Genomic DNA, 10662 nt, shown 5'->3' on the forward strand with positions numbered 1-10662 from the left:
CTCCCTCCATCTCTCTCTCTTCCTCTCTCTCTCTCTCTCCCTCCCTCTCTCTCCCTCCCTCTCTCTCTCTCCCAATTACCTCTCTCTCTTCCTCTCTCTCACCCCAATTCCCTCCCCTCCCTCTCTCCCCCTCCTCTCTCTCTCTCTCTCCCCCTCCCCCTCCTCTCTCTCTCTCCCCCTCCTCTCTCTCTCACCCTAACTCCCCCTCCCCTCTCTCTCTCCCCCTCCCCCCTCTCTCTCTCACCCTAACTCCCCCCCTCTCTCCTCCTCCCCTCTCTCTCTCGCCCTCCCTCTCTCTCTCTCTCTTCCTCTCTCTCTCCTCCTCCCCTCTCTCTCTCCTCCTCCCCTCTCTCTCGCCCTCCCTCTCTCTCTCCCCCTCCCTCTCTCTCTCCCCCTCCCTCCCTCTCTCCAGTCCCTTCAGAACCTGGGGGCGGTGGTTGCCATGACGGGCGACGGCGTGAACGACGCAGTGGCGCTGAAGGCGGCGGACATCGGCGTGGCGATGGGCCAGACGGGCACGGACGTCTGCAAGGAGGCAGCCGACATGATCCTGGTGGACGACGACTTCCAGACCATCTTGTGTGTTCCAGCTCCACACACCCGCTACAGAGAGAAGCTAGCTACTATAGCTCCACACACCCGCTACAGAGAGAAGCTAGCTACTATAGCTCCACACTCCCGCTACAGAGAGAAGCTAGCTACTATAGCTCCACACACCCGCTACAGAGAGAAGCTAGCTACTATAGCTCCACACACCCGCTACAGAGAGAAGCTAGCTACTATAGCTCCACACACCCGCTACAGAGAGAAGCTAGCTACTATAGCTCCACACACCCGCTACAGAGAGAAGCTAGCTACTATAGCTCCACACTCCCGCTACAGAGAGAAGCTAGCTACTATAGCTCCACACACCCGCTACAGAGAGAAGCTAGCTACTATAGCTCCACACACCCGCTACAGAGAGAAGCTAGCTACTATAGCTCCACACTCCCGCTACAGAGAGAAGCTAGCTACTATAGCTCCACACACCCGCTACAGAGAGAAGCTAGCTACTATAGCTCCACACACCCGCTACAGAGAGAAGCTAGCTACTATAGCTCCACACTCCCGCTACAGAGAGAAGCTAGCTACTGTCACTCCACACACCCGCTACAGAGAGAAGCTAGCTACTGTAGCTCCACACACCCGCTACAGAGAGAAGCTAGCTACTATAGCTCCACACACCCGCTACAGAGAGAAGCTAGCTAGCACCTAGTCCATTTATAATGAAATAGAGAGGTTAGTCCATTTATAATGAAATAGAGAGGTTAGGTAGCACCTAGTCCATTTATAATGAAATAGAGAGGTTAGCTAGCATCTAGTCCATTTATAATGAAATAGAGAGGTTAGGTAGCACCTAGTCCATTTATAATGAAATAGAGAGGTTAGGTAGCACCTAGTCCATTTATAATGAACTGTAGAGAGGTTAGGTAGCACCTAGTCCATTTATAATGAAATAGAGAGGTTAGGTAGCACCTAGTCCATTTATAATGAAATAGAGAGGTTAGGTAGCACCTAGTCCATTTATAATGAAATAGAGAGGTTAGGTAGCACCTAGTCCATTTATAATGAAATAGAGAGGTTAGGTAGCACCTAGTCCATTTATAATGAAATAGAGAGGTTAGGTAGCACCTAGTCCATTTATAATGAAATAGAGAGGTTAGGTAGCACCTAGTCCATTTATAATGAACTGTAGAGAGTGGTTAGCTAGCACCTAGTTTTCAATCAACTAGTCAGCTCTGGAAATAACCTATTTGTCTAATCCTAAATATTTATTTATATTTATTGGTTAAATTATATTAGATTTCAAATGATTTTTCTCCATACATATATTAATATAATTATGTTAGTATTTCAGTTAAATTGTATTACAGTTTACTTTGTCAAGTTATCTTGTTTGGAGTGTGGTGTTCTAGAACACCAGAGTAACGTGTTTGTTGTGTTGTGTGTTTGTTGTGTTTGTTGTGTGTTTGTTGTGTGTTTGTTGTGTTTGTTGTGTTTGTTGTGTGTTTGTTGTGTTTGTTGTGTGTTTGTTGTGTTTGTTGTGTTTGTTGTGTTTGCTGTGTGTTTGTTGTGTTTGTTGTGTGTTTGTTGTGTGTTTGTTGTGTTTGTTGTGTGTTTGTTGTTTGTTGTGTTTGCTGTGTGTTTGTTGTGTGTTTGTTGTGTTTGTTGTGTGTTTGTTGTGTTTGTTGTGTGTTTGCTCCCAGGTCTGCCATCGAGGAAGGGAAAGGCATTTACAACAACATCAGAAACTTTGTCCGCTTCCAGCTGAGCACGTGAGTGGCGGACTACATTTATATGGTGGAGTGGGGGCGGGGTTTATATTGTGTGGGGGCGGGGCTTATATGGTGTGGGGGCGTGGATTGTATGAGTATCTCAGGCCTTTAGAGAAGTGTGCTCATGTGACCTGCGACCTCTCATGTGACCTGCGTCCTCTCCCTCCGTGGTCCCCAGGAGCATCGCGGCTCTGACGCTCATCTCCCTGGCAACGCTGATGAACTTCCCCAACCCGCTGAACGCCATGCAGATCCTCTGGATCAACATCATCATGGACGGCCCACCAGCACAGAGGTGAGCCAGAACCAGAACCAGAACCTTTCACCAGCACAGAGGTGAGCCAGAACCAGAACCAGCACAGAGGTGAGCCAGAACCAGAACCTTTCACCAGCGCAGAGGTGAGCCAGAACCAGAACCTTTCACCAGCGCAGAGGTGAGCCAGAACCAGAACCTTTCACCAGCGCAGAGGTGAGCCAGAACCAGAACCTTTCACCAGCACAGAGGTGAGCCAGAACCAGAACCTTTCACCAGCGCAGAGGTGAGCCAGAACCAGAACCAGCACAGAGGTGAGCCAGAACCAGAACCTTTCACCAGCGCAGAGGTGAGCCAGAACCAGAACCTTTCACCAGCACAGAGGTGAGCCAGAACCAGAACCTTTCACCAGCACAGAGGTGAGCCAGAACCAGAACCTTTCACCAGCGCAGAGGTGAGCCAGAACCAGAACCTTTCACCAGCACAGAGGTGAGCCAGAACCAGAACCAGAACCTTTCACCAGCACAGAGGTGAGCCAGAACCTGGTCCTTGGCCAAGATGTTATAACAAAGGCATCCTAATATGACAAGATACCAGTCAACAATAAAACAGCATCATACAGAGCCTATAAACAGTTATAAACAGTATCATACAGAGCCTATAAACAGTTATAAACAGCATCATACAGAGCATATAAACAGTTATAAACAGCATCATACAGAGCATATAAACAGTTATAAACAGCATCATACAGAGCATATAAACACACAGTTCTAAGTTCTGGCGTTCTTTGAGACAGGTTGTGTTCTCTGGCGTTCTGAAGTGAATGGTATAGAATGGGAATCATCTTGGATAATCCTGCTCCTCCTAAAGTGAATGGTATAGAATGGGAATCATCTTGGATAATCCTGCTCCTCCTAAAGGCCTCTGAAGCTGGACATTTCCTTATTGGATCACTACTTTATATGTTTCATACTGTGCAACTGTATTACTGTAATTGCCATCTGCATGTTGGAACACTGTCATTGTTGTCTGCGTGCTGTCACTTTTCTTTTTGTTTGTTTATTTGTATTTGTCTACTCTACCACTGAATGACTGTATATGTTTGTAAGAAGGACACATCTGTGAAAGAGACCTGGTCTCAGTTTGTTCTTCCCTCCTCCCTCCTCTCTCTGGTCCAGTCTGGTGTAAATAAAGCCTTCTCTCTCCCTCCCTCTCTCCCTCCCTCCCTCTCTCTCTCCATCCCTCCTCTCTCCCTCTCTCCTCCCTCTGGTCCAGTCTGGGCGTGGAGCCGGTGGACGCGAACGTGATCCGGAAGCCTCCTCGTAATGTGCGTGACAGCATCATCACGCGTAGCCTGCTGGTCAAGGTGCTGGTGTCGGCGCTGGTCATCGTGTGCGGAACGCTGTTCGTCTTCTGGAGAGAGGTCAGGCTGATTGGGTTAGATCTGATCTGAGGTCAGGCTGTGTGTATTATGGGATGTTTACTGCGTGTATCAGGTGATGTTTACTGCGTGTATTATGGGATGTTTACTGCGTGTATTAAGGGATGTTTACTGCGTGTATCAGGTGATGTTTACTGCGTGTATTATGGGATGTTTACTGCGTGTATTAAGGGATGTTTACTGCGTGTATCAGGTGATGTTTACTGCGTGTATTATGGGATGTTTACTGCGTGTATTAAGGGATGTTTACTGCTTGTATCAGGTGATGCATATATTGTCTGTGTTTATAGGTAACATCTTATTAGGTAAAAGGCTAAAGAGCCACATCCACCCTTAGTAGGCCAGGTGCTGATCTGAGAGTGCATACGGGAGGAGAGAGGAGAGATCTACACACTGATCAGTGAGCCTCTCTCCAAACATCTTATCAGGGACAACTGAGGGAAATGAGCCTCTGGCCACACTCTGGCTTGTTTACATTCCTCTGTATGTAATGTTCATTAACTTGCTCTGTCCCTCCCAAAGGAAGTAGAACTGAAATGAAAGGCGAGGAGGAGGGGCTTATCCCCAGGTCATGTATCGATGCTCTGTTTCTGTCCTCAGCTCCAGGACAACGTGATCACCCCCCGGGACACCACCATGACCTTCACCTGCTTCTGTTTCTGTCCTCAGCTCCAGGACAACGTGATCACCCCCCGGGACACCACCATGACCTTCACCTGCTTCTGTTTCTGTCCTCAGCTCCAGGACAACGTGATCACCCCCCGGGACACCACCATGACCTTCACCTGCTTCGTGTTCTTCGACATGTTCAACGCTCTGAGCTCCCGCTCCCAGGTGGGTACCATGGCAACGCTCTGAGTTCCCGCTCCCAGGTGGGTACCATGGCAACGCTCTGAGTTCCCGCTCCCAGGTGGGTACCATGGCAACGCTCTGAGCTCCCGCTCCCAGGTGGGTACCATGGCAACGCTCTGAGTTCCCGCTCCCAGGTGGGTACCATGGCAACGCTCTGAGCTCCCGCTCCCAGGTGGGTACCATGGCAACGCTCTGAGCTCCCGCTCCCAGGTGGGTACCATGGCAACACTCTCGGATGGGTACCATGACAACGCTCCCAGGTGAGTACCAAGGCAACACTCTCAGGTGGGCAAGGCAAGGCAAGTTTATTTATATAGCACATTTCAGCCACAGGGCAATTCAGTGCTTTACATGAGACATTAAAATCATTAAAACAAAAAGCAAGACATTAAAGACATTTAAAACAAAAAGCAGGACAAATAGAATACAGGAATAAAAGTTACAGTGCAGTATACTGATAAACATAACTCCTCTTAGAAAGCAGTGGCAAAAAGAAAAGTTTTAAAACTTGTTTAAAAGAACCAAGAGTTGCAGCAGACCTGCAGTTTTCTGGAAGTTTGTTCCAGATATGTGGGGCATAAAAACTGAACGCTGCTTCTCCATGTTTTGTTTTAACTCTGGGGACGGAAAGCAGGCCTGTGCCAGACGACCTGAGAGGTCTGGATGGTTCATAACGTAGCAGCAAATCAGAAATATATTTTGGCCCTAAACCATTCAGTGCTTTGTAAACCAACAGCAGTATTTTAAAGTAAATTCTTTGACAGGCAGGAAGCCAGTGTAAAGACCTCAGAACTGGAGTGATGTGATCCACTTTCTTAGTCTTAGTGAGGACTCGAGCAGCAGCGTTCTGAATCAGCTGCAGATGTCTGATCGATTTTTTAGAGACCTGTATACACGCCGTTACAGTAGTCGAGTCTGCTGAAGATAAATGCGTGGACAGGTTTTTCCAGATCCTTCTGGGACATGAATCCTTTGATCCTTGATATATTCTTCAGGTGATAGTAGGCTGACTTTGTAATTGACTTATGTGGCTGTTGAAATTCAGGTCTGAGTCCATGACTACACCAAGATTTCTGGCTTTGTTTGTGGTTTTTAGCATTACTGATAGAGCTGAGCGCTGACTTTTAATTGTTCTGGCCATGGCAACGCTCTGAGGTGGGTACCATGGCAACATTCTCAGGCGGGTACCATCACGTAGACGGGAGCTTTCAGCTGGGAACCATGATGGAACCATGATGGAACCATGATGGAACCATGGCAGAGATAGTGATGCTGTTCTGTGTCTGGTTCAGACCTGGCCTCCTTCATGAGGGGCTGCTTAACTCAACATGAGTCCAGAGCTCCAAAACATATCAGCCTTAAACACTTTAAAGCCTTAAAGACTTACCAAAAGACAGTTATCTCAAACCCATTTCACAGTGATAAGACGCACGCACACACACACACACACACACACACACACACACACACACACACACACACACACACACCTTTAACAGCATCCTTCCTGTCCCTCTCTGTGCAGACGCGCATGGTGCATGAGATGGGGCTGTGCAGTAACAGGATGTTCTGCTACGCGGTGCTGGGCTCCCTGATGGGGCAGCTGCTGGTCATCTACTTCCCCCCGCTGCAGAGAGTCTCCAGACCGAGAGCCTCAGCCTGTCTGGTGATGACAACCCTCCCCTCCCAGACCTCCTGACCCTCCCCTCCCCTCCAGACCTCCATGACCCTCCTCCCCTCCCTCCCAGACCTCCATGAGCCGTCCCCTCCCCTCCCCTCCCCAGACCTCCATGAGCCTCCCCTCCCCTCCCAGACCTCCATGACCCTCCCCTCCCCTCCATGACCCTCCCCTCCCCTCCATGACCCTCCCCTCCCAGACCTCCATGACCCTCCCTCCCCTCCATGACCTCCCCTCCCAGACCTACTGTAGCTCCTCATGCTTCATAACAGAGTCTGGGTCACTTTGCCGACCAGCTGGTTTTCTGAGGGCGGGGTCTAGGGTCCAAAATTGAAAGATTGACAGATCTCTCTCTGTCTCTCTCTCTCTCTGTCTCTCTCTGTCTCTCTCTCTCTCTGTCTCTCTCTCTCTCTGTCTCTCTCTTCTCTTGCTCTCTCTCTGTCTCTGTCTCTCTCTCTCCCTCGCTCTCTCTTCTCTTGCTCTCTCTCTGTCTCTCTCTGTCTCTCTCTCTCTCCATCTTTCTCTCTCTCTGTCTCTCTGTCTCTCTCCCTCTGTCTCTCTGTCTCTCTCTCTCTCTCTCTCTGTCTCTCTCCCTCTCTCTCTCTGTCTCTCTCTCTCTCTCTCTCTCTCTGTCTCTCTCTCTCCCTCTCTCTCTCCCTCGCTCTCTCTTCTCTTGCTCTCTCTCTGTCTCTCTCTCTCTCTGTCTCTCTCTCTCTCTGTCTCTCTCTCCCTCGCTCTCTCTTCTCTTGCTCTCTCTCTCTCCCTCGCTCTCTCTTCTCTTGCTCTCTCTCTGTCTCTCTCTCTCTCTCTCTATGTCTCTCTCTCTATGTCTCTCTCTCTCTCCCTCGCTCTCTCTTCTCTTGCTCTCTCTCTGTCTCTCTCTCTGTCTCTCTCTCTCTCTCTATGTCTCTCTCTCTCAGACCTGGTTGTTCTGGTGGCGCTCACCTCCTCAGTCTGCGTGGTCTCACCCTAACCCTCTCTCTCTCTCTCTCTCTCTCTCTCTCTCTCTCTGTCTCTCTCTCTCTCTCTCTCTGTCTCTCTCTCTCATGTCTCTCTCTCTCTCTCTGTCTCTCTCTCTCTCTCTCTCTGTCTCTCTCTCTCTCTCTCTCTCTCTCTCTCTCTCTCTCTCTCTCAGACCTGGTGTTCTTGGTGTTGCTCACCTCCTCTGTCTGCGTGTCTCACCCTAACCCTCTCTCTCTCTCTCTCTCTCTCTCTCTCTCTCTCTCTCTCTCTCAGACCTGGTGTTCTTGGTGTTGCTCACCTCCTCTGTCTGCGTGGTCTAACACTAACCCTCTCTCTCTCTCTCTCTCTCTCTCTCTCTCTCTCTCTCTCTCTCTCTCTCTCTCAGACCTGGTGTTCCTGGTGGCGCTCACCTCCTCAGTCTGCGTGGTCTCAGAGGCCATAAAGAAGGCGGAGCGTTGGAGAGGCGCTGAGCGGAGCGCTCTGGCTGCAGAGTCCTTCCACGAGGTATGACGCTCGCCACGGCGCCGCCTGCAGGAGACCGGGCGCCATCGGGGGCGGAGTCAGGGATGAGGGCTGAGAAGGGGTGGAGGAGAGGGGAGGGACTGGGATGGACACACCCCCCACGCCCATCCTCCTCCATTGAAGAAAAGTCTGACCTGCTGCTTTTTAGACATGTTTATTTATCAGACACTGTAAACTGTTGGTGGAGCAGCAAATACTCGTCCGGGGCCTTGGTAGCCCAAGAGGATGGGAGATGTAAACTGCTCGTAGATCGGCTACTTACGTCTAGGTACGAAGACCACGGAAAGAGGAGGGTTTTATGACACTGAAAGGAATTTTCCTCGTTAATTTCTTGTCCTCTTCTGCGTTTGGTGGCCAACACAGATATGATCTCCTCTCATCCCAGCCTGTGTTCTACATTCTCACACCATGGATACGCTTGTTCACTCTGAACAATACGGCTTGGAACTTGTGCAATCCTTTTTTATGTCTTTATTATGGTATAGACTTCTGGAAGAGTTGACCACTAAACACATGGCTTTTTGTTGGTTGAATATAATTGTTTGTTTTTTTTCTTTAAAGATGGAGATGTGTTTTTCTTTCCCAGAGGAACAGGAGTGAACTGTGTTTGACGTTCTGCTGTTTAATTCCCTTTGTTCTCTATTAATGAGGTGTTCTTGATCTGGAGGCTCACTGGTGATCTGGTTTTCACAGCACATTTAAAATGATTCCACAACAGAAGCAGGTTTGTGTATTTAAACCCCACTAGACGCCCATGGAGGAGGCAGGCTGGCGTGACCAGGCCCTTCCTCCCAGCACTGAGCACACTACCCTAACCCACTCCACCCTACCCTAACCCACTCTACCCCACCCTAACCCTACACTACCCTAACCCTACACTACCCTACACTACCCTACCCTAACCCTACACTACCCTACCCTACACTACCCTACCCTAACCCTACACTACCCTACCCTACACTACCCTACCCTAACCCTACACTACCCTACCCTACCCTACACTACCCTAACCCTACACTACCCTACACTACCCTACCCTAACCCTACACTACCCTACCCTACCCTACACTACCCTAACCCTACACTACCCTACACTACCCTACCCTAACCCTACCCTACCCTACCCTACACTACCCTACACTACCCTCCACCCTAACCCACTCTACCCTCCACCCTAACCCACTCTACCCTCCACCCTAACCCTACACCACCCTACCCTAGCCCACTCTACCCTAACCCTACACTACCCTACCCTAACCCTACACTACCCTACCCTAACCCCGTCTACCCTAACCCTACACTACCCTACCCTAACCCTACACTACCCTACCCTAACCCTACACTACCCTACACTACCCTACCCTAACCCTACCCTAACCCTACACTACCCTACCCTAACCCTACACTACCCTACCCTAACCCTACACTACCCTACCCTAACCCTACACTACCCTACACTACCCTACCCTAACCCTACCCTAACCCTACACTACCCTACCCTAACCCTACACTACCCTACCCTAACCCTACACTACCCTACACTACCCTACCCTCCACCCTAACCCACCCTAACCCTACCCTACCCTAACCCTACACTACCCTACCCTAACCCTACACTACCCTACCCTACCCTAACCCTACACTACCCTACACTACCCTACCCTAACCCTACACTACCCTACCCTAACCCTACACTACCCTACCCTAACCCTACACTACCCTACCCTAACCCTACACTACCCTACCCTAACCCTACACTACCCTACCCTAACCCTACACTACCCTACCCTAACCCTACACTACCCTAACCCTACACTACCCTACCCTAACCCTACACTACCCTACCCTAACCCTACACTACCCTACACTACCCTACCCTAACCCTACACTACCCTACCCTAACCCTACACTACCCTACCCTAACCCTACACTACCCTACCCTAACCCTACACTACCCTAACCCTACACTACCCTACCCTAACCCTACACTACCCTACCCTAACCCTACACTACCCTACACTACCCTACCCTAACCCTACACTACCCTACCCTAACCCTACACTACCCTAACCCTACACTACCCTACCCTAACCCTACACTACCCTACCCTAACCCTACACTACCCTACACTACCCTACCCTAACCCTACACTACCCTACCCTAACCCTACACTACCCTAACCCTACACTACCCTAACCCTACACTACCCTACCCTAACCCACCCTAACCCTACACTACCCTACACTACCCTAACCCTACACTACCCTACCCTAACCCACCCTAACCCTACACTACCCTACCCTAACCCTACACTACCCTAACCCTACCCTACCCTACCCTAACCCACTCTACCCTCCACTACCCTACCCTAACCCTACACTACCCTACCCTAACCCACTCTACCCTCCACTACCCTACCCTAACCCACTCTACCCTCCACTACCCTACCCTAACCCTACACCCTAACCCTACAGCAGGTTTGTGTATTTAAACCCCACTAGACGCCCATGGAGGAGGCAGGCTGGCGTGACCGGGCCCTTCCTCCCAGCACTGAGCACACTACCCTAACCCTACACTACCCTACCCTAACCCTACACTACCCTAACCCTACACTACCCTACCCTAACCCTACACT

The 10662-nt window shown here is 50.1% G+C and overlaps 1 protein-coding gene across 1 annotated transcript in view; it reads left to right on the forward strand.

Moving 5' to 3' along the window:
• Positions 1-8015, forward strand: part of atp2c1 (ATPase secretory pathway Ca2+ transporting 1) — a gene marked incomplete at both ends in the record, with an annotated part of 52665 nt that extends 44650 nt beyond the window's left edge. Inside the window, 8 exon segments of the mRNA XM_084442206.1 lie at positions 413-579; positions 2247-2315; positions 2494-2610; positions 3847-3994; positions 4751-4846; positions 6390-6501; positions 6504-6530; positions 7891-8015. Of these exon segments, the coding sequence (XP_084298332.1) occupies positions 413-579; positions 2247-2315; positions 2494-2610; positions 3847-3994; positions 4751-4846; positions 6390-6501; positions 6504-6530; positions 7891-8015 (861 nt within the window).
• Between the last annotated feature and the right edge of the window lie 2647 nt (positions 8016-10662).

This window comes from Borostomias antarcticus (assembly GCF_949987555.1).
Source record: "Borostomias antarcticus genome assembly, chromosome: 8".
Classification (NCBI taxonomy): domain Eukaryota; kingdom Metazoa; phylum Chordata; class Actinopteri; order Stomiiformes; family Stomiidae; genus Borostomias; species Borostomias antarcticus.